Here is a 23,162-nt window from a genome sequence, read left to right as displayed (position 1 = left end):
CCTGGTTTAGTCCTGGTTTAGTCCTGGTTTAGTCCTGGTTTAGGCCTGGTTTAGTCCTGGTTTAGTCCTGGTTTAGTCCTGGTTTAGTCCTGGTTTAGTCCTGGTTTAGGCCTGGTTCAGACCTGGTTTAGTCCTGGTTTAGTCCTGGTTTAGTCCTGGTTCAGACCTGGTTTAGTCCTGGTTTAGTCCTGGTTTAGTCCTGGTTCAGACCTGGTTTAGTCCTGGTTTAGTCCTGGTTCAGACCTGGTTTAGTCCTGGTTTAGTCCTGGTTTAGTCCTGGTTTAGTCCTGGTTTAGTCCTGGTTCAGACCTGGTTTAGTCCTGGTTTAGTCCTGGTTCAGTCCTGGTTTAGTCCTGGTTTAGTCCTGGTTCAGACCTGGTTTAGTCCTGGTTTAGTCCTGGTTTAGTCCTGGTTTAGGCCTGGTTTAGTCCTGGTTTAGTCCTGGTTTAGGCCTGGTTCAGACCTGGTTTAGTCCTGGTTTAGTCCTGGTTTAGTCCGGGTTTAGTCCTGGTTCAGTCCTGGTTTAGTCCTGGTTTAGTCCTGGTTTAGTCCTGGTTTAGTCCTGGTTTAGTCCTGGTTTAGTCCTGGTTCAGTCCTGGTTCAGTCCTGGTTCAGTCCAGGTTTAGTCCTGGTTTAGTCTTGGTTTAAACCTGGTTTAGACCTGGTTTAGTCCTGGTTTAGTCCTGGTTTAGTCCTGGTTTAGACCTGGTTTAGTCCTGGTTTAGTCCTGGTTCAGTCCTGGTTTAGTCCTGGTTTAGTCCTGGTTCAGTCCTGGTTTAGTCCTGGTTCATTCCTGGTTTAGTCCTGGTTTAGTCCTGGTTTAGACCTGGTTTAGTCCTGGTTTAGTCCTGGTTTAGTTCTGGTTTAGTCCTGGTTTAGTCCTGGTTTAGTCCTGGTTCAGTCCTGGTTTAGTCCTGGTTTAGTCCTGGTTTAGACCTGGTTTAGTCCTGGTTTAGTCCTGGTTTAGTCCTGGCTTAGTCCTGGTTTAGGCCTGGTTCAGACCTGGTTTAGTCCTGGTTTAGTCCTGGTTTAGGCCTGGTTTAGTCCTGGTTTAGTCCTGGTTTAGGCCTGGTTCAGACCTGGTTTAGTCCTGGTTTAGTCCTGGTTTAGTCCTGGTTTAGTCCTGGTTTAGGCCTGGTTCAGACCTGGTTTAGTCCTGGTTTAGTCCTGGTTTAGTCCTGGTTCAGCCCTGGTTTAGTCCTGGTTTAGTCCTGGTTTAGGCCTGGTTCAGACCTGGTTTAGTCCTGGTTTAGTCCTGGTTCAGACCTGGTTTAGTCCTGGTTTAGTCCTGGTTTAGTCCTGGTTCAGACCTGGTTTAGTCCTGGTTTAGTCCTGGTTTAGTCCTGGTTTAGTCCTGGTTCAGTCCTGGTTTAGTCCTGGTTTAGTCCTGGTTTAGTCCTGGTTCAGACCTGGTTTAGTCCTGGTTTAGTCCTGGTTTAGGCCTGGTTTAGTCCTGGTTTAGTCCTGGTTTAGACCTGGTTTAGTCCTGGTTTAGTCCTGGTTTAGTCCTGGTTTAGTCCTGGTTTAGTCCTGGTTCAGACCTGGTTTAGTCCTGGTTTAGTCCTGGTTCAGACCTGGTTTAGTCCTGGTTTAGTCCTGGTTCAGACCTGGTTTAGTCCTGGTTTAGTCCTGGTTTAGTCCTGGTTTAGACCTGGTTTAGTCCTGGTTTAGTCCTGGTTTAGTCATGGTTTAGTCCTGGTTTAGGCCTGGTTCAGACCTGGTTTAGTCCTGGTTTAGTCCTGGTTCAGACCTGGTTTAGTCCTGGTTTAGTCCTGGTTCAGACCTGGTTCGGTCCTGGTTTAGTCCTGGTTTAGTCCTGGTTTAGTCCTGGTTTAGTCCTGGTTTAGTCCTGGTTCAGACCTGGTTTAGTCCTGGTTTAGTCCTGGTTTAGTCCTGGTTTAGACCTGGTTTAGTCCTGGTTTAGTCCTGGTTTAGTCCTGGTTTAGACCTGGTTTAGTCCTGGTTTAGTCCTGGTTTAGTCCTGGTTTAGTCCTGGTTCAGTCCTGGTTTAGTCCTGGTTTAGTCCTGGTTTAGACCTGGTTTAGTCCTGGTTTAGTCCTGGTTTAGGCCTGGTTCAGACCTGGTTCAGACCTGGTTTAGTCCTGGTTTAGTCCTGGTTTAGTCCTGGTTTAGTCCTGGTTCAGTCCTGGTTTAGTCCTGGTTTAGTCCTGGTTTAGTCCTGGTTTAGACCTGGTTTAGTCCTGGTTTAGTCCTGGTTTAGTCCTGGTTTAGACCTGGTTTAGTCCTGGTTTAGTCCTGGTTTAGTCCTGGTTTAGTCCTGGTTTAGACCTGGTTTAGTCCTGGTTCAGTCCTGGTTTAGGCCTGGTTTAGGCCTGGTTTAGTCCTGGTTTAGTCCTGGTTTAGGCCTGGTTTAGTCCTGGTTTAGTCCTGGTTTAGGCCTGGTTCAGACCTGGTTTAGTCCTGGTTTAGTCCTGGTTTAGTCCTGGTTTAGGCCTGGTTCAGACCTGGTTTAGTCCTGGTTTAGTCCTGGTTTAGTCCTGGTTCAGTCCTGGTTTAGGCCTGGTTTAGTCCTGGTTTAGTCCTGGTTTAGTCCTGGTTCAGTCCTGGTTTAGTCCTGGTTTAGTCCTGGTTTAGTCCTGGTTCAGTCCTGGTTTAGTCCTGGTTTAGTCCTGGTCTAGTCCTGGTTTAGACCTGGTTTAGTCCTGGTTTAGTCCTGGTTCAGTCCTGGTTTAGTCCTGGTTTAGTCCTGGTTTAGTCCTGGTTTAGACCTGGTTTAGTCCTGGTTTAGTCCTGGTTTAGTCCTGGTTTAGGCCTGGTTTAGTCCTGGTTTAGGCCTGGTTCAGACCTGGTTTAGTCCTGGTTTAGGCCTGGTTTAGTCCTGGTTTAGTCCTGGTTTAGTCCTGGTTTAGTCCTGGTTTAGTCCTGGTTCAGTCCTGGTTTAGTCCTGGTTTAGTCCTGGTTTAGACTCTGTTTAGTCCTGGTTTAGTCCTGGTTTAGTCCTGGTTTAGTCCTGGTTTAGTCCTGGTTTAAACCTGGTTTAGTCCTGGTTTAGTCCTGGTTCAGACCTGGTTTAGTCCTAGTTTAGTCCTGGTTTAGTCCTGGTTTAGACCTGGTTTAGTCCTGGTTTAGTCCTGGTTTAGTCCTGGTTTAGGCCTGGTTTAGTCCTGGTTTAGTCCTGGTTTAGGCCTGGTTCAGACCTGGTTTAGTCCTGGTTTAGTCCTGGTTTAGGCCTGGTTCAGACCTGGTTTAGTCCTGGTTTAGTCCTGGTTCAGACCTGGTTTAGTCCTGGTTTAGTCCTGGTTTAGTCCTGGTTTAGTCCTGGTTCAGACCTGGTTTAGTCCTGGTTTAGTCCTGGTTTAGTCCTGGTTTAGGCCTGGTTTAGTCCTGGTTTAGTCCTGGTTTAGTCCTGGTTCAGACCTGGTTTAGTCCTGGTTTAGTCCTGGTTCAGACCTGGTTTAGTCCTGGTTTAGTCCTGGTTTAGTCCTGGTTTAGTCCTGGTTCAGTCCTGGTTTAGTCCTGGTTTAGTCCTGGTTTAGACCTGGTTTAGTCCTGGTTTAGTCCTGGTTTAGTCCTGGTTTAGACCTGGTTTAGTCCTGGTTTAGTCCTGGTTTAGTCCTGGTTTAGTCCTGGTTTAGTCCTGGTTCAGTCCTGGTTTAGTCCTGGTTTAGTCCTGGTTTAGTCCTGGTTTAGTCCTGGTTTAGTCCTGGTTCAGTCCTGGTTCAGTCCTGGTTTAGTCCTGGTTTAGTCCTGGTTTAGGCCTGGTTTAGTCCTGGTTTAGTCCTGGTTTAGTCCTGGTTTAGGCCTGGTTCAGACCTGGTTTAGTCCTGGTTTAGTCCTGGTTTAGTCCTGGTTCAGACCTGGTTTAGTCCTGGTTTAGTCCTGGTTTAGTCCTGGTTCAGACCTGGTTTAGTCCTGGTTTAGTCCTGGTTCAGACCTGGTTTAGTCCTGGTTTAGTCCTGGTTTAGTCCTGGTTTAGTCCTGGTTTAGGCCTGGTTTAGTCCTGGTTTAGTCCTGGTTTAGTCCACGTTTAGTCCTGGTTCAGACCTGGTTTAGTCCTGGTTTAGTCCTGGTTCAGTCCTGGTTTAGTCCTGGTTTAGTCCTGGTTCAGACCTGGTTTAGTCCTGGTTTAGTCCTGGTTTAGTCCTGGTTTAGTCCTGGTTTAGTCCTGGTTCAGACCTGGTTTAGTCCTGGTTTAGGCCTGGTTTAGTCCTGGTTTAGTCCTGGTTTAGGCCTGGTTCAGACCTGGTTTAGTCCTGGTTTAGTCCTGGTTTAGTCCTGGTTTAGTCCTGGTTCAGTCCTGGTTTAGTCCTGGTTTAGTCCTGGTTTAGTCCTGGTTTAGTCCTGGTTCAGTCCTGGTTTAGTCCTGGTTTAGTCCTGGTTTAGTCCTGGTTTAGTCTTGGTTTAAACCTGGTTTAGACTCTGTTTAGTCCTGGTTTAGTCCTGGTTTAGTCCTGATTTAGTCCTGGTTTAGACCTGGTTTAGTCCTGGTTTAGTCCTGGTTCAGTCCTGGTTTAGTCCTGGTTTAGTCCTGGTTCAGTCCTGGTTTAGTCCTGGTTCATTCCTGGTTTAGTCCTGGTTTAGTCCTGGTTTAGACCTGGTTTAGTCCTGGTTTAGTCCTGGTTTAGTTCTGGTTTAGTCCTGGTTCAGTCCTGGTTTAGTCCTGGTTTAGGCCTGGTTCAGACCTGGTTTAGTCCTGGTTTAGTCCTGGTTTAGTCCTGGTTTAGTCCTGGTTTAGGCCTGGTTCAGACCTGGTTTAGTCCTGGTTTAGTCCTGGTTCAGACCTGGTTTAGTCCTGGTTTAGTCCTGGTTTAGTCCTGGTTCAGACCTGGTTTAGTCCTGGTTTAGTCCTGGTTTAGTCCTGGTTCAGTCCTGGTTTAGTCCTGGTTTAGTCCTGGTTCAGTCCTGGTTTAGTCCTGGTTTAGTCCTGGTTTAGTCCTGGTTCAGACCTGGTTTAGTCCTGGTTTAGTCCTGGTTTAGGCCTGGTTCAGACCTGGTTTAGTCCTGGTTTAGTCCTGGTTCAGACCTGGTTTAGTCCTGGTTTAGTCCTGGTTTAGTCCTGGTTTAGTCCTGGTTCAGACCTGGTTTAGTCCTGGTTTAGTCCTGGTTCAGACCTGGTTTAGTCCTGGTTCAGACCTGGTTTAGTCCTGGTTTAGTCCTGGTTTAGTCCTGGTTCAGTCCTGGTTTAGTCCTGGTTTAGTCCTGGTTTAGTCCTGGTTTAGTCCTGGTTTAGTCCTGGTTTAGTCCTGGTTCAGTCCTGGTTTAGTCCTGGTTTAGTCCTGGTTTAGACCTGGTTTAGTCCTGGTTTAGTCCTGGTTTAGTCCTGGTTTAGGCCTGGTTTAGTCCTGGTTTAGTCCTGGTTTAGGCCTGGTTCAGACCTGGTTTAGTCCTGGTTTAGTCCTGGTTTAGTCCTGGTTTAGTCCTGGTTTAGGCCTGGTTCAGACCTGGTTTAGTCCTGGTTTAGTCCTGGTTTAGTCCTGGTTCAGTCCTGGTTCAGTCCTGGTTTAGTCCTGGTTCAGTCCTGGTTTAGTCCTGGTTTAGTCCTGGTTTAGTCCTGGTTTAGGCCTGGTTTAGTCCTGGTTTAGTCCTGGTTTAGGCCTGGTTCAGACCTGGTTTAGTCCTGGTTTAGTCCTGGTTTAGTCCTGGTTTAGTCCTGGTTTAGTCCTGGTTCAGTCCTGGTTCAGTCCTGGTTTAGTCCTGGTTTAGAACTGGTTTAGTCCTGGTTTAGTCCTGGTTTAGTCCTGGTTTAGTCCTGGTTTAGGCCTGGTTTAGTCCTGGTTTAGTCCTGGTTTAGTCCTGGTTTAGGCCTGGTTTAGGCCTGGTTCAGACCTGGTTTAGTCCTGGTTTAGTCCTGGTTTAGTCCTGGTTTAGGCCTGGTTTAGGCCTGGTTCAGACCTGGTTTAGTCCTGGTTTAGTCCTGGTTCAGTCCTGGTTTAGTCCTGGTTTAGTCCTTTTTCAGTCCTGGTTTAGTCCTGGTTCAGACCTGGTTTAGTCCTGGTTTAGGCCTGGTTTAGTCCTGGTTTAGTCCTGGTTTAGTCCTGGTTTAGTCCTGGTTTAGGCCTGGTTCAGACCTGGTTTAGTCCTGGTTTAGTCCTGGTTTAGTCCTGGTTTAGTCCTGGTTTAGTCCTGGTTTAGTCCTGGTTTAGGCCTGGTTCAGACCTGGTTTAGTCCTGGTTTAGTCCTGGTTCAGTCCTGGTTTAGTCCTGGTTTAGTCCTGGTTTAGGCCTGGTTCAGACCTGGTTTAGTCCTGGTTTAGTCCTGGTTCAGACCTGGTTTAGTCCTGGTTTAGTCCTGGTTTAGTCCTGGTTCAGACCTGGTTTAGGCCTGGTTTAGTCCTGGTTTAGTCCTGGTTTAGTCCTGGTTTAGTCCTGGTTCAGACCTGGTTTAGTCCTGGTTTAGTCCTGGTTCAGTCCTGGTTTAGTCCTGGTTTAGTCCTGGTTTAGACCTGGTTTAGTCCTGGTTTAGTCCTGGTTTAGTCCTGGTTTAGTCCTGGTTTAGTCCTGGTTCAGTCCTGGTTTAGTCCTGGTTTAGTCCTGGTTTAGACCTGGTTTAGTCCTGGTTTAGTCCTGGTTTAGTCCTGGTTTAGTCCTGGTTTAGGCCTGGTTTAGTCCTGGTTTAGTCCTGGTTTAGGCCTGGTTCAGTCCTGGTTTAGTCCTGGTTTAGTCCTGGTTTAGTCCTGGTTTAGTCCTGGTTTAGTCCTGGTTCAGTCCTGGTTTAGTCCTGGTTTAGTCCTGGTTTAGTCCTGGTTTAGGCCTGGTTTAGTCCTGGTTTAGTCCTGGTTTAGTCCTGGTTTAGTCCTGGTTTAGGCCTGGTTCAGACCTGGTTTAGTCCTGGTTTAGTCCTGGTTTAGTCCTGGTTCAGACCTGGTTTAGTCCTGGTTTAGTCCTGGTTTAGTCCTGGTTCAGACCTGGTTTAGTCCTGGTTTAGTCCTGGTTTAGTCCTGGTTTAGTCCTGGTTTAGGCCTGGTTTAGTCCTGGTTTAGTCCTGGTTTAGTCCTGGTTTAGTCCTGGTTCAGACCTGGTTTAGTCCTGGTTTAGTCCTGGTTCAGTCCTGGTTTAGTCCTGGTTTAGTCCTGGTTTAGTCCTGGTTTAGTCCTGGTTCAGACCTGGTTTAGTCCTGGTTTAGGCCTGGTTCAGACCTGGTTTAGTTCTGGTTCAGTCCTGGTTTAGTCCTGGTTTAGTCCTGGTTTAGTCCTGGTTTAGGCCTGGTTCAGACCTGGTTTAGTCCTGGTTTAGTCCTGGTTCAGTCCTGGTTTAGTCCTAGTTTAGTCCTGGTTTAGGCCTGGTTCAGACCTGGTTTAGTCCTGGTTTAGTCCTGGTTCAGACCTGGTTTAGTCCTGGTTTAGTCCTGGTTTAGTCCTGGTTTAGTCCTGGTTTAGTCCTGGTTTAGGCCTGGTTTAGTCCTGGTTTAGTCCTGGTTTAGTCCTGGTTTAGTCCTGGTTCAGACCTGGTTTAGTCCTGGTTTAGTCCTGGTTCAGTCCTGGTTTAGTCCTGGTTTAGTCCTGGTTTAGACCTGGTTTAGTCCTGGTTTAGTCCTGGTTTAGTCCTGGTTTAGTCCTGGTTTAGTCCTGGTTTAGTCCTGGTTTAGTCCTGGTTTAGGCCTGGTTTAGTCCTGGTTTAGTCCTGGTTTAGGCCTGGTTCAGTCCTGGTTTAGTCCTGGTTTAGTCCTGGTTTAGTCCTGGTTTAGTCCTGGTTTAGTCCTGGTTCAGTCCTGGTTTAGTCCTGGTTTAGTCCTGGTTTAGTCCTGGTTTAGGCCTGGTTTAGTCCTGGTTTAGTCCTGGTTTAGTCCTGGTTTAGTCCTGGTTTAGGCCTGGTTCAGACCTGGTTTAGTCCTGGTTTAGTCCTGGTTTAGTCCTGGTTCAGACCTGGTTTAGTCCTGGTTTAGTCCTGGTTTAGTCCTGGTTCAGACCTGGTTTAGTCCTGGTTTAGTCCTGGTTCAGACCTGGTTTAGTCCTGGTTTAGTCCTGGTTTAGTCCTGGTTTAGTCCTGGTTTAGGCCTGGTTTAGTCCTGGTTTAGTCCTGGTTTAGTCCTGGTTCAGACCTGGTTTAGTCCTGGTTTAGTCCTGGTTCAGTCCTGGTTTAGTCCTGGTTTAGTCCTGGTTCAGACCTGGTTTAGTCCTGGTTTAGTCCTGGTTTAGTCCTGGTTTAGTCCTGGTTCAGACCTGGTTTAGTCCTGGTTTAGGCCTGGTTTAGTCCTGGTTTAGTCCTGGTTTAGTCCTGGTTTAGTCCTGGTTTAGTCCTGGTTCAGACCTGGTTTAGTCCTGGTTTAGTCCTGGTTTAGGCCTGGTTCAGACCTGGTTTAGTCCTGGTTTAGTCCTGGTTCAGACCTGGTTTAGTCCTGGTTTAGTCCTGGTTTAGTCCTGGTTCAGTCCTGGTTCAGTCCTGGTTTAGACCTGGTTTAGTCCTGGTTTAGTCCTGGTTTAAGCCTGGTTTAGTCCTCGTTTAGTCCTGGTTCAGTCCTGGTTTAGTCCTGGTTTATGCCTGGTTCAGACCTGGTTTAAGCCTGGTTTAGTCCTCGTTTAGTCCTGGTTTAGTCCTGGTTTAGTCCTGGTTTAGGCCTGGTTTAGTCCTGGTTTAGTCCTGGTTCAGTCCTGGTTTAGTCCTGGTTTAGTCCTGGTTCAGTCCTGGTTTAGTCCTGGTTTAGTCCTGGTTTAGTCCTGGTTCAGACCTGGTTTAGTCCTGGTTTAGTCCTGGTTTAGTCCTGGTTCAGTCCTGGTTTAGTCCTGGTTTAGTCCTGGTTTAGTCCTGGTTCAGACCTGGTTTAGTCCTGGTTCAGACCTGGTTTAGTCCTGGTTTAGTCCTGGTTTAGTCCTGGTTTAGGCCTGGTTTAGTCCTGGTTTAGTCCTGGTTTAGTCCTGGTTTAGTCCTGGTTCAGTCCTGGTTTAGTCCTGGTTTAGTCCTGGTTCAGACCTGGTTTAGTCCTGGTTTAGTCCTGGTTTAGTCCTGGTTTAGTCCTGGTTTAGTCCTGGTTTAGTCCTGGTTCAGACCTGGTTTAGTCCTGGTTTAGGCCTGGTTTAGTCCTGGTTTAGTCCTGGTTTAGGCCTGGTTCAGACCTGGTTTAGTCCTGGTTTAGTCCTGGTTTAGTCCTGGTTTAGGCCTGGTTCAGACCTGGTTTAGTCCTGGTTTAGTCCTGGTTTAGTCCTGGTTCAGTCCTGGTTTAGTCCTGGTTTAGTCCTGGTTTAGTCCTGGTTCAGTCCTGGTTTAGTCCTGGTTTAGTCCTGGTTTAGTCCTGGTTTAGTCCTGGTTTAGTCCTGGTTCAGTCCTGGTTTAGTCCTGGTTTAGTCCTGGTTTAGACCTGGTTTAGTCCTGGTTTAGTCCTGGTTCAGTCCTGGTTTAGTCCTGGTTTAGTCCTGGTTCAGTCCTGGTTTAGTCCTGATTTAGACCTGGTTTAGTCCTGTTTTAGTCCTGGTTTAGTTCTGGTTTAGTCCTGGTTTAGTCCTGGTTTAGTCCTGGTTCAGTCCTGGTTTAGTCCTGGTTTAGTCCTGGTTTAGACCTGGTTTAGTCCTGGTTTAGTCCTGGTTTAGTCCTGGTTTAGGCCTGGTTTAGTCCTGGTTTAGTCCTGGTTTAGTCCTGGTTTAGTCCTGGTTTAGACCTGGTTTAGTCCTGGTTTAGTCCTGGTTTAGTTCTGGTTTAGTCCTGGTTTAGTCCTGGTTTAGTCCTGGTTTAGTCCTGGTTCAGTCCTGGTTTAGTCCTGGTTTAGTCCTGGTTTAGACCTGGTTTAGTCCTGGTTTAGTCCTGGTTTAGTCCTGGTTTAGTCCTGGTTTAGGCCTGGTTTAGTCCTGGTTTAGTCCTGGTTTAGGCCTGGTTCAGACCTGGTTTAGTCCTGGTTTAGTCCTGGTTTAGTCCTGGTTCAGTCCTGGTTTAGTCCTGGTTTAGTCCTGGTTTAGTTCTGGTTTAGTCCTGGTTCAGACCTGGTTTAGTCCTGGTATAGGCCTGGTTTAGTCCTGGTTTAGTCCTGGTTTAGGCCTGGTTCAGACCTGGTTTAGTCCTGGTTTAGTCCTGGTTTAGTCCTGGTTTAGTCCTGGTTTAGTCCTGGTTTAGTCCTGGTTCAGACCTGGTTTAGTCCTGGTTTAGTCCTGGTTTAGGCCTGGTTCAGACCTGGTTTAGTCCTGGTTTAGTCCTGGTTCAGACCTGGTTTAGTCCTGGTTTAGTCCTGGTTTAGTCCTGGTTTAGTCCTGGTTTAGGCCTGGTTCAGACCTGGTTTAGTCCTGGTTTAGTCCTGGTTTAGTCCTGGTTCAGTCCTGGTTTAGTCCTGGTTTAGGCCTGGTTCAGACCTGGTTCAGTCCTGGTTTAGTCCTGGTTCAGACCTGGTTCAGTCCTGGTTTAGTCCTGGTTCAGTCCTGGTTTAGTCCTGGTTTAGTCCTGGTTCAGTCCTGGTTTAGTCCTGATTTAGACCTGGTTTAGTCCTGTTTTAGTCCTGGTTTAGTTCTGGTTTAGTCCTGGTTTAGTCCTGGTTTAGTCCTGGTTCAGTCCTGGTTTAGTCCTGGTTTAGTCCTGGTTTAGACCTGGTTTAGTCCTGGTTTAGTCCTGGTTTAGTCCTGGTTTAGGCCTGGTTTAGTCCTGGTTTAGTCCTGGTTTAGTCCTGGTTTAGTCCTGGTTTAGACCTGGTTTAGTCCTGGTTTAGTCCTGGTTTAGTTCTGGTTTAGTCCTGGTTTAGTCCTGGTTTAGTCCTGGTTTAGTCCTGGTTCAGTCCTGGTTTAGTCCTGGTTTAGTCCTGGTTTAGACCTGGTTTAGTCCTGGTTTAGTCCTGGTTTAGTCCTGGTTTAGTCCTGGTTTAGGCCTGGTTTAGTCCTGGTTTAGTCCTGGTTTAGGCCTGGTTCAGACCTGGTTTAGTCCTGGTTTAGTCCTGGTTTAGTCCTGGTTCAGTCCTGGTTTAGTCCTGGTTTAGTCCTGGTTTAGTTCTGGTTTAGTCCTGGTTCAGACCTGGTTTAGTCCTGGTATAGGCCTGGTTTAGTCCTGGTTTAGTCCTGGTTTAGGCCTGGTTCAGACCTGGTTTAGTCCTGGTTTAGTCCTGGTTTAGTCCTGGTTTAGTCCTGGTTTAGTCCTGGTTTAGTCCTGGTTCAGACCTGGTTTAGTCCTGGTTTAGTCCTGGTTCAGACCTGGTTTAGTCCTGGTTTAGTCCTGGTTTAGTCCTGGTTTAGTCCTGGTTTAGGCCTGGTTCAGACCTGGTTTAGTCCTGGTTTAGTCCTGGTTTAGTCCTGGTTCAGTCCTGGTTTAGTCCTGGTTTAGGCCTGGTTCAGACCTGGTTCAGTCCTGGTTTAGTCCTGGTTCAGACCTGGTTTAGTCCTGGTTTAGTCCTGGTTTAGTCCTGGTTTAGTCCTGGTTTAGTCCTGGTTCAGTCCTGGTTTAGGCCTGGTTCAGACCTGGTTCAGTCCTGGTTTAGTCCTGGTTCAGACCTGGTTTAGTCCTGGTTTAGTCCTGGTTTAGGCCTGGTTCAGACCTGGTTCAGTCCTGGTTTAGTCCTGGTTCAGACCTGGTTTAGTCCTGGTTTAGTCCTGGTTTAGTCCTGGTTTAGTCCTGGTTCAGACCTGGTTTAGTCCTGGTTTAGTCCTGGTTCAGACCTGGTTTAGTCCTGGTTTAGTCCTGGTTTAGTCCTGGTTCAGACCTGGTTTAGTCCTGGTTTAGTCCTGCTTTAGTCCTGGTTTAGTCCTGGTTTAGGCCTGGTTTAGTCCTGGTTTAGTCCTGGTTTAGTCCTGGTTCAGACCTGGTTTAGTCCTGGTTTAGTCCTGGTTCAGACCTGGTTTAGTCCTGGTTTAGTCCTGGTTTAGTCCTGGTTTAGTCCTGGTTTAGTCCTGGTTCAGTCCTGGTTTAGTCCTGGTTTAGACCTGGTTTAGTCCTGGTTTAGTCCTGGTTTAGTTCTGGTTTAGTCCTGGTTTAGTCCTGGTTTAGTCCTGGTTTAGTCCTGGTTCAGTCCTGGTTTAGTCCTGGTTTAGTCCTGGTTTAGACCTGGTTTAGTCCTGGTTTAGTCCTGGTTTAGTCCTGGTTTAGTCCTGGTTTAGGCCTGGTTTAGTCCTGGTTTAGTCCTGGTTTAGGCCTGGTTCAGACCTGGTTTAGTCCTGGTTTAGTCCTGGTTTAGTCCTGGTTCAGTCCTGGTTTAGTCCTGGTTTAGTCCTGGTTTAGTCCTGGTTTAGTCCTGGTTCAGTCCTGGTTTAGTCCTGGTTCAGACCTGGTTTAGTCCTGGTATAGGCCTGGTTTAGTCCTGGTTTAGTCCTGGTTTAGGCCTGGTTCAGACCTGGTTTAGTCCTGGTTTAGTCCTGGTTTAGTCCTGGTTTAGTCCTGGTTTAGTCCTGGTTTAGTCCTGGTTCAGACCTGGTTTAGTCCTGGTTTAGTCCTGGTTTAGGCCTGGTTCAGACCTGGTTTAGTCCTGGTTTAGTCCTGGTTCAGACCTGGTTTAGTCCTGGTTTAGTCCTGGTTTAGTCCTGGTTTAGTCCTGGTTTAGGCCTGGTTCAGACCTGGTTTAGTCCTGGTTTAGTCCTGGTTTAGTCCTGGTTCAGTCCTGGTTTAGTCCTGGTTTAGGCCTGGTTCAGACCTGGTTCAGTCCTGGTTTAGTCCTGGTTCAGACCTGGTTTAGTCCTGGTTTAGTCCTGGTTCAGTCCTGGTTTAGTCCTGGTTTAGTCCTGGTTCAGTCCTGGTTTAGTCCTGATTTAGACCTGGTTTAGTCCTGTTTTAGTCCTGGTTTAGTTCTGGTTTAGTCCTGGTTTAGTCCTGGTTTAGTCCTGGTTCAGTCCTGGTTTAGTCCTGGTTTAGTCCTGGTTTAGACCTGGTTTAGTCCTGGTTTAGTCCTGGTTTAGTCCTGGTTTAGGCCTGGTTTAGTCCTGGTTTAGTCCTGGTTTAGTCCTGGTTTAGTCCTGGTTTAGACCTGGTTTAGTCCTGGTTTAGTCCTGGTTTAGTTCTGGTTTAGTCCTGGTTTAGTCCTGGTTTAGTCCTGGTTTAGTCCTGGTTCAGTCCTGGTTTAGTCCTGGTTTAGTCCTGGTTTAGACCTGGTTTAGTCCTGGTTTAGTCCTGGTTTAGTCCTGGTTTAGTCCTGGTTTAGGCCTGGTTTAGTCCTGGTTTAGTCCTGGTTTAGGCCTGGTTCAGACCTGGTTTAGTCCTGGTTTAGTCCTGGTTTAGTCCTGGTTCAGTCCTGGTTTAGTCCTGGTTTAGTCCTGGTTTAGTTCTGGTTTAGTCCTGGTTTAGTCCTGGTTTAGGCCTGGTTCAGACCTGGTTTAGTCCTGGTTTAGTCCTGGTTTAGTCCTGGTTTAGTCCTGGTTTAGTCCTGGTTCAGACCTGGTTTAGTCCTGGTTTAGTCCTGGTTTAGGCCTGGTTCAGACCTGGTTTAGTCCTGGTTTAGTCCTGGTTCAGACCTGGTTTAGTCCTGGTTTAGTCCTGGTTTAGTCCTGGTTTAGTCCTGGTTTAGGCCTGGTTCAGACCTGGTTCAGACCTGGTTCAGTCCTGGTTTAGTCCTGGTTCAGACCTGGTTTAGTCCTGGTTTAGTCCTGGTTTAGTCCTGGTTTAGTCCTGGTTTAGTCCTGGTTCAGTCCTGGTTTAGGCCTGGTTCAGACCTGGTTCAGTCCTGGTTTAGTCCTGGTTCAGACCTGGTTTAGTCCTGGTTTAGTCCTGGTTTAGGCCTGGTTCAGACCTGGTTCAGTCCTGGTTTAGTCCTGGTTCAGACCTGGTTTAGTCCTGGTTTAGTCCTGGTTTAGTCCTGGTTTAGTCCTGGTTCAGACCTGGTTTAGTCCTGGTTTAGTCCTGGTTCAGACCTGGTTTAGTCCTGGTTTAGTCCTGGTTTAGTCCTGGTTCAGACCTGGTTTAGTCCTGGTTTAGTCCTGCTTTAGTCCTGGTTTAGTCCTGGTTTAGGCCTGGTTTAGTCCTGGTTTAGTCCTGGTTTAGTCCTGGTTCAGACCTGGTTTAGTCCTGGTTTAGTCCTGGTTCAGACCTGGTTTAGTCCTGGTTTAGTCCTGGTTTAGTCCTGGTTTAGTCCTGGTTTAGTCCTGGTTCAGTCCTGGTTTAGTCCTGGTTTAGTCCTGGTTTAGACCTGGTTTAGTCCTGGTTTAGACCTGGTTTAGTCCTGGTTTAGTCCTGGTTTAGTCCTGGTTTAGTCCTGGTTCAGTCCTGGTTTAGTCCTGGTTTAGTCCTGGTTTAGACCTGGTTTAGTCCTGGTTTAGTCCTGGTTTAGTCCTGGTTTAGTCCTGGTTTAGGCCTGGTTTAAGCCTGGTTCAGACCTGGTTTAGGCCTGGTTTAGTCCTGGTTTAGTCCTGGTTTAGTCCTGGTTTAGTCCTGGTTTAGTCCTGGTTCAGACCTGGTTTAGGCCTGGTTTAAGCCTGGTTCAGACCTGGTTTAGTCCTGGTTTAGTCCTGGTTTAGTCCTGGTTTAGTCCTGGTTTAGTCCTGGTTTAGGCCTGGTTTAGTCCTGGTTTAGTCCTGGTTTAAGCCTGGTTCAGACCTGGTTTAGGCCTGGTTTAGTCCTGGTTTAGTCCTGGTTTAGGCCTGTTTCTCCCTCAGTACTCCCTTCACTGGTCCAGACCCGATGAAGATCTACACGTCAATTCTTCGCGGAGTTGAGAAAGTGGATTTCCCCAAAAAGATCCGGAAACGAGCCGATGACCTCATCAGACGACTCTGCAGGTCAGTCCAGGTCCGGACCAGGACTGGACCAGGTCCAGTCCTGGTCCGGACCTGGTCCAGTCCTGGTCCGGACCAGGACTGGACCAGGTCCAGTCCTGGTCCGGACCTAAGACCATTAATTTTCTTGATTCTGTAGATTTTCTTACATTTAAATAAATGAAAAAACTTGTATTTCTTGTGTTCAGACTGAACCCTGTGGAGCGACTCGGGAACAAGAAGAACGGCATCAACGACATCAGGAAACACAAGTGAGTCCAGGACCAGGACCAGGACCAGGACCAGGACCAGGACCAGGACCAGGACCAGGACCAGGACCAGGACCAGGACCAGGACCAGGACCAGACCAGGACCAGGACCAGGACCAGGACCAGGACCAGACCAGGACCAGGACCAGGACCAGGACCAGGACCAGGACCAGGACCAGGACCAGACCAGGACCAGGACCAGGACCAGGACCAGGACCAGGACCAGGACCAGGACCAGGACCAGACCAGGACCAGGACCAGGACCAGGACCAGGACCAGGACCAGGACCAGGACCAGGACCAGGACCGGACCAGGACCAGGACCAGGACCAGGACCAGGACCAGGACCAGGACCAGGACCAGGACCAGGACCAGACCAGGACCAGGACCAGGACCAGGACCAGACCAGGACCAGGACCAGGACCAGGACCAGGACCAGGACCGGACCAGGACCAGGACCGGACCAGGACCAGGACCAGGACCAGGACCAGGACCAGGACCAGGACCAGGACCAGGACCAGGACCAGGACCAGGACCAGACCAGGACCAGGACCAGGACCAGGACCAGGACCAGGACCAGGACCAGACCAGGACCAGGACCAGGACCAGGACCAGGACCAGGACCAGACCAGGACCAGACCAGGACCAGGACCAGGACCAGGACCAGGACCAGACCAGGACCAGACCAGGACCAGACCAGACCAGGACCAGGTCCAGGTCCAGGACCAGGACCAGGACCAGGACCAGGACCAGGACCAGGACCAGGACCAGGACCAGGACCAGACCAGGACCAGGACCAGGACCAGGACCAGGACCAGGACCAGACCAGGACCAGGACCAGGACCAGGACCAGGACCAGGACCAGGACCAGGACCAGACCAGGACCAGGACCAGGACCAGGACCAGGACCAGGACCAGGACCAGGACCAGGACCAGGACCAGGACCAGACCAGGACCAGGACCAGGACCAGGACCAGGACCAGGACCAGGACCAGGACCAGGACCAGGACCAGGTCCAGGTCCAGGACCAGGACCAGGACCAGGACCAGGACCAGGACCAGGACCAGGACCAGGACCAGGACCAGACCAGGACCAGGACCAGGACCAGGACCAGGACCAGGACCAGACCAGGACCAGGACCAGGACCAGACCAGGACCAGGACCAGGACCAGGACCAGGACCAGGACCAGACCAGGACCAGGACCAGGACCAGGACCAGGACCAGACCAGGACCAGGACCAGGACCAGGACCAGGACCAGGACCAGGACCAGGACCAGGACCAGGACCAGGACCAGGACCAGGTCCAGGACCAGGACCAGGACCAGGACCAGGACCAGGACCAGGACCAGACCAGGACCAGGACCAGGACCAGACCAGGACCAGGACCAGGACCAGGACCAGGACCAGGACCAGGACCAGGACCAGGACCAGACCAGGACCAGGACCAGGACCAGGACCAGGACCGGACCAGGACCAGGACCAGGACCAGGACCAGGACCAGGACCAGGACCAGGACCAGGACCAGGACCAGACCAGGACCAGGACCAGGACCAGGACCAGACCAGGACCAGGACCAGGACCAGGACCAGACCAGGACCAGGACCAGACCAGGACCAGGACCAGGACCAGGACCAGGACCAGGACCAGGACCAGGACCAGACCAGGACCAGGACCAGGACCAGGACCAGGACCAGACCAGGACCAGACCAGGACCAGGACCAGGACCAGGACCAGGACCAGACCAGGACCAGACCAGGACCAGGACCAGGACCAGACCAGGACCAGACCAGACCAGGACCAGGTCCAGGTCCAGGTCCAGGACCAGGACCAGGACCAGGACCAGGACCAGGACCAGGACCAGGACCAGGACCAGGACCACATTAACAGTGATGTTTCGGTGGTTGCAGGTGGTTCCAGGGCTTTAACTGGGACAGACTCAGATGCAGACGGCTCGTTTCTCCTCTGAAGAGAAAGGTCTGTGTTTTATATTCCCCCCTTCAAGCTGGGCTATTTCTCCAGAGGCCCCTGGGAGGCCCCTGGGCTCCTTCTCCAGAGGCCCCTGGGCTCCTTCTCCAGAGGCCCCTGGGCTCCTTCTCCAGAGGCCCCTGGGAGCCTAAGGGTTCTTCAGTGTCTTTGCTGTTCCTGCACTTTTCTGGACTGAGATGTCTGATGTTTTTCCTGGATCTGCTCAAGTCATTCCTCCAGTTTGAGGGTCATTCCTCCAGTTTGAGGGTCATTCCTCCAGTTTGGGGGTCATTCCTCCAGTTTGAGGGTCATTCCTCCAGTTTGAGGGTCATTCCTCCAGTTTGAGGGTCATTCCTCCAGTTTGAGGGTCATTCCTCCAGTTTGAGGGTCATTCCTCCAGTTTGAGGGTCATTCCTCCAGTTTGGGGGTCATTCCTCCAGTTTGGGGGTCATTCCTCCAGTTTGAGGGTCATTCCTCCAGTTTGAGGGTCATTCCTCCAGTTTGAGGGTCATTCCTCCAGTTTGGGGGTCATTCCTCCAGTTTGAGGGTCATTCCTCCAGTTTGAGGGTCATTCCTCCAGTTTGGGGGTCATTCCTCCAGTTTGAGGGTCATTCCTCCAGTTTGGGGGTCATTCCTCCAGTTTGGGGGTCATTCCTCCAGTTTGAGGGTCATTCCTCCAGTTTGAGGGTCATTCCTCCAGTTTGAGGGTCATTCCTCCAGTTTGGGGGTCATTCCTCCAGTTTGAGGGTCATTCCTCCAGTTTGAGGGTCATTCCTCCAGTTTGAGGGTCATTCCTCCAGTTTGAGGGTCATTCCTCCAGTTTGAGGGTCATTCCTCCAGTTTGGGGGTCATTCCTCCAGTTTGAGGGTCACTGCCCCAAGTGCTCTGGTCACTACAGCACCACTGACACCTTCAGGCTCCAGACCTTCTCCAGCTCCTCTCTGAGGCCTTGGGATTTCTCTAGTTTCTCATGTTCCTTTTTCCGGATGTTTCCATCTCTTGAACTGCAATGTCCAACACCACAGCTTTCCTCTGACCCTTGAGACCACCACAGCTTTCCTCTGACCCTTGAGACCACCACGGCTTTCCTCTGACCCTTGAGACCACCACAGCTTTCCTCTGACCCTTGAGACCACCACGGCTTTCCTCTGACCCTTGAGACCACCACTATGTCCGGTTGGTTCCATTACCATTCTGTCTGTATCTGAAGTCCCAGAGGACATTTGGCTCGGTCGTTCTCCCCCTCTGGAGGTGTTTCCCACTTTGTCCTTGGGGTCTCCAGCTCGTGCTCTGCACAGATGTTTCTTACACTATGTCAGCTCCTGGTGATGGAGCTCCATGTGTGATGTCCCTGCAGCATAAGGGCGTGTCCTCCCATGTAAGGGCGTGTCCTCCCATGTAGGGGCGTGTCCTCCCATGTAAGGGCGTGTCCTCCATGTAGGGGCGTGTCCTCCCAGTTAAGGCGTGTCCTCCCGTGTAAGGGCGTGTCCTCCCGTGTAAGGGCGTGTCCTCCCGTGTAGGGGCGTGTCCTCCCATATAGGGGCGTGTCCTCCCATGTAAGGGCGTGTCCTCCCATGTAAGGGCGTGTCCTCCCATGTAAGGGCGTGTCCTCCCATGTAGGGGCGTGTCCTCCCATGTAAGGGCGTGTGCTCCCTTGTAAGGGCGTGTCCTCCCGTGTAGGGGCGTGTCCTCCCGTGTAGGGGCGTGTCCTCCCATGTAGGGGCGTGTCTTCCCATGTAGGGGCATGTCCTCCCATGTAGGGGCGTGTCCTCCCATGTAGGGGCGTGTCCTCCCATGTAGGGGCGTGTCCTCCCATGTAGGGGCGTGTCCTCCCATGTAGGGGCGTGTCCTCCCATGTAGGGGCGTGTCCTCCCATGTAGGGGCGTGTCCTCCCATGTAGGGGCGTGTCCTCCCATGTAGGTTCCCTCCTCTGTTCCTCATTGTCTGAGACATTCACTGAGCACGTCCTCTGTAGGAGCCTTGTCCTTGATGTACTTATGGATCTTGGACATTTCGTCCTGGACAGTGGCTCTCACACTCCCTAGTCCCGCCTCCTTCCTTATGGCTAGTGTCCAGTCTCAGGGTGCTAGTGTCCAGTCTCAGGGTGCTAGTGTCCAGTCTCAGGGTGCTAGTGTCCAGTCTCAGGGTGCTAGTGTCCAGTCTCAGGGTGCTAGTGTACAGTCTCAGGGTGCTAGTGTCCAGTCTCTGGGTGCTAGGGTCCAGTCTCAGGGTGCTAGTGTCCAGTCTCAGGGTGCTAGGGTCCAGTCTCAGGGTGCTAGTGTCCAGTCTCAGGGTGCTAGTGTCCAGTCTCTGGGTGCTAGTGTCCAGTCTCAGGGTGCTAGGGTCCAGTCTCAGGGTGCTAGTGTCCAGTCTCAGGGTGCTAGTGTCCAGTCTCAGGGTGCTAGTGTCCAGTCTCAGGGTGCTAGTGTCCAGTCTCAGGGTGCTAGGGTCCAGTCTCAGGGTGCTAGTGTACAGTCTCAGGGTGCTAGTGTCCAGTCTCAGGGTGCTAGTGTCCAGTCTCAGTGCTGGATTTGGGATGTACCCCTCCATGGTCAGGAACTTTCGTGTCTTAACATCTGTGGTCTGTTTATTGACCTGGACTTGTTGACCAGGTGACCGCTCTGATGTGTGTGTCTCAGATGACCGCTCTGATGTGTGTGTCTCAGATGACCGCTCTGATGACCGCTCTGATGTGTGTGTCTCAGGTGACCGCTCTGATGTGTGTGTCTCAGATGACCGCTCTGATGTGTGTGTCTCAGATGACCGCTCTGATGTGTGTGTCTCAGGTGACCGCTCTGATGACCGCTCTGATGTGTGTGTCTCTGATGACCGCTCTGATGTGTGTGTCTCAGATGACCGCTCTGATGTGTGTGTCTCAGGTGACCGCTCTGATGACCGCTCTGATGTGTGTGTCTCAGGTGACCGCTCTGATGACCGCTCTGATGTGTGTGTCTCAGATGACCGCTCTGATGTGTGTGTCTCAGATGACCGCTCTGATGTTTGTGTCTCAGATGACCGCTCTGATGTGTGTGTCTCAGATGACCGCTCTGATGTGTGTGTCTCAGATGACCGCTCTGATGTGTGTGTCTCAGGTGACCGCTCTGATGACCGCTCTGATGTGTGTGTCTCAGGTGACCGCTCTGATGTGTGTGTCTCAGATGACCGCTCTGATGTGTGTGTCTCAGATGACCGCTCTGATGTTTGTGTCTCAGGTGACCGCTCTGATGTGTGTGTCTCAGATGACCGCTCTGATGTGTGTGTCTCAGATGACCGCTCTGATGTGTGTGTCTCAGGTGACCGCTCTGATGACCGCTCTGATGTGTGTGTCTCAGATGACCGCTCTGATGTGTGTGTCTCAGATGACCGATCTGATGTTTGAGTCTCAGATGACCGCTCTGATGACCGCTCTGATGTGTGTGTCTCAGATGACCGCTCTGATGTGTGTGTCTCAGGTGACCGCTCTGATGTGTGTGTCTCAGATGACCGCTCTGATGTGTGTGTCTCAGATGACCGCTCTGATGTGTGTGTCTCAGGTGACCGCTCTGATGTGTGACCGATCTGATGTTTGAGTCTCAGGTGACCGCTCTGATGACCGCTCTGATGTGTGTGTCTCAGGTGACCGCTCTGATGTGTGAGTCTCAGATGACCGCTCTGATGACCGCTCTGATGTGTGTGTCTCAGGTGACCGCTCTGATGTGTGTGTCTCAGATGACCGCTCTGATGACCGCTCTGATGTGTGTGTCTCAGGTGACCGCTCTGATGTGTGTGTCTCAGATGACCGCTCTGATGACCGCTCTGATGTGTGTGTCTCAGGTGACCGCTCTGATGTGTGTGTCTCAGGTGACCGCTCTGATGTGTGACCGCTCTGATGTGTGTGTCTCAGATGACCGATCTGATGTGTGAGTCTCAGATGACCGCTCTGATGACCGCTCTGATGTGTGGGTCTCAGGTGACCGCTCTGATGTGTGTGTCTCAGATGACCGCTCTGATGTGTGTGTCTCAGGTGACCGCTCTGATGACCGCTCTGATGTGTGAGTCTCAGATGACTGCTCTGATGACCGCTCTGATGTGTGTGTCTCAGATGACCGCTCTGATGTGTGTGTCTCAGATGACCGCTCTGATGTGTGTGTCTCAGGTGACCGCTCTGATGACCGCTCTGATGTGTGTGTCTCAGGTGACCGCTCTGATGTGTGAGTCTCAGATGACCGCTCTGATGACCGCTCTGATGTGTGTGTCTCAGGTGACCGCTCTGATGACCGCTCTGATGTGTGTGTCTCAGATGACCGCTCTGATGTGTGTGTCTCAGATGACCGCTCTGATGTGTGACCGATCTGATGTGTGTGTCTCAGATGACCGCTCTGATGTGTGTGTCTCAGATGACCGATCTGATGTGTGTGTCTCAGATGACCGCTCTGATGACCGCTCTGATGTGTGTGTCTCAGGTGACCGCTCTGATGTGTGTGTCTCAGATGACCGCTCTGATGTGTGTGTCTCAGGTGACCGCTCTGATGTGTGTGTCTCAGATGACCGATCTGATGTTTGAGTCTCAGGTGACCGCTCTGATGACCGCTCTGATGTGTGAGTCTCAGATGACTGCTCTGATGACCGCTCTGATGTGTGTGTCTCAGGTGACCGCTCTGATGTGTGAGTCTCAGATGACCGCTCTGATGACCGCTCTGATGTGTGTGTCTCAGGTGACCGCTCAGATGACCGCTCTGATGTGTGTGTCTCAGATGACCGCTCTGATGTGTGTGTCTCAGATGACCGCTCTGATGTGTGTGTCTCAGATGACCGCTCTGATGACCGCTCTGATGTGTGTGTCTCAGATGACCGCTCTGATGACCGCTCTGATGTGTGGGTCTCAGATGACCGCTCTGATGTGTGTGTCTCAGATGACCGCTCTGATGTGTGTGTCTCTGATGACCGCTCTGATGTGTGTGTCTCAGGTGACCGCTCTGATGTTTGAGTCTCAGGTGACCGCTCTGATGACCGCTCTGATGTGTGAGTCTCAGATGACTGCTCTGATGACCGCTCTGATGTGTGTGTCTCAGGTGACCGCTCTGATGTGTGAGTCTCAGATGACCGCTCTGATGACCGCTCTGATGTGTGTGTCTCAGATGACCGATCTGATGTGTGAGTCTCAGATGACCGCTCTGATGACCGCTCTGATGTGTGTGTCTCAGGTGACCGCTCTGATGTGTGACCGCTCTGATGTGTGAGTCTCAGATGACCGCTCTGATGACCGCTCTGATGTGTGTGTCTCAGATGACCGCTCTGATGTGTGTGTCTCAGATGACCGCTCTGATGTGTGTGTCTCAGATGACCGCTCTGATGACCGCTCTGATGTGTGTGTCTCAGATGACCGCTCTGATGACCGCTCTGATGTGTGGGTCTCAGATGACCGCTCTGATGTGTGTGTCTCAGATGACCGCTCTGATGTGTGTGTCTCTGATGACCGCTCTGATGTGTGTGTCTCAGGTGACCGCTCTGATGTTTGAGTCTCAGGTGACCGCTCTGATGACCGCTCTGATGTGTGAGTCTCAGATGACTGCTCTGATGACCGCTCTGATGTGTGAGTCTCAGATGACCGCTCTGATGACCGCTCTGATGTGTGTGTCTCAGGTGACCGCTCTGATGACCGCTCTGATGTGTGTGTCTCAGATGACCGCTCTGATGTGTGTGTCTCAGATGACCGCTCTGATGACCGCTCTGATGTTTGAGTCTCAGGTGACCGCTCTGATGACCGCTCTGATGTGTGAGTCTCAGATGACTGCTCTGATGACCGCTCTGATGTGTGAGTCTCAGATGACCGCTCTGATGACCGCTCTGATGTGTGTGTCTCAGGTGACCGCTCTGATGACCGCTCTGATGTGTGTGTCTCAGATGACCGCTCTGATGTGTGTGTCTCAGATGACCGCTCTGATGACCGCTCTGATGTGTGTGTCTCAGGTGACCGGCCCTTTGGACCACAGTCACTTTGATGTGTTTCCTCCTGACCCAGAAGAGGTGCCGGACGAGCTGTCGGGATGGGACAAGGACTTCTGATCTGGACATGCCACAGAAGAGTCTGCAGACAGGGGCGTGTCCTCCAGGGGGTGTGTCCTCAGGGGATGTGTCCTCCAGGGGGTGTGTCCTCCCGGGGGCGTGTCCTCCCGGGGGCGTGTCCTCCAGGGGGCGTGTCCTCAGGGGGCGTGTCCTCCAGTGGGCGTGTCCTCCAGGGGCGTGTCCTCCAGGGGGCGTGTCCTCCAGGGGGCGTGTCCTCCAGGGGGCGTGTCCTCCAGGGGGCGTGTCCTCAGTGGGCGTGTCCTCCAGGGGGCGTGTCCTCCAGGGGGCGTGTCCTCAGGGGGCGTGTCCTCCAGGGGGCGTGTCCTCAGTGGGCGTGTCCTCAGTGG

General features: G+C 51.4%; 1 protein-coding gene across 1 annotated transcript in view; it reads left to right on the top strand.

Annotated features, from left to right (window-relative positions):
- prkg2l (protein kinase cGMP-dependent 2, like) overlaps positions 1 to 22,815 on the top strand; it is a 213,539-nt gene extending 190,724 nt beyond the window's left edge. The window contains exons 15-18 of the mRNA XM_072436872.1: positions 14,438 to 14,560; positions 14,746 to 14,808; positions 16,713 to 16,779; positions 22,720 to 22,815. Of these exons, the coding sequence (XP_072292973.1) occupies positions 14,438 to 14,560; positions 14,746 to 14,808; positions 16,713 to 16,779; positions 22,720 to 22,815 (349 nt within the window). The remainder of the gene's footprint in view (positions 1 to 14,437; positions 14,561 to 14,745; positions 14,809 to 16,712; positions 16,780 to 22,719) is intronic.
- Positions 22,816 to 23,162: the final 347 nt, after the last annotated feature.

This window comes from Eucyclogobius newberryi, unplaced genomic scaffold (assembly GCF_026437365.1).
Source record: "Eucyclogobius newberryi isolate DKJ021-1_F unplaced genomic scaffold, fEucNew1.0.hap1 SCAF_8, whole genome shotgun sequence".
NCBI classification, from domain to species: Eukaryota; Metazoa; Chordata; class Actinopteri; order Gobiiformes; family Gobiidae; genus Eucyclogobius; species Eucyclogobius newberryi.
The sequence above is the reverse complement of the archived record's forward strand: the minus strand, read 5'-3'. Positions and strand labels throughout refer to the sequence as shown.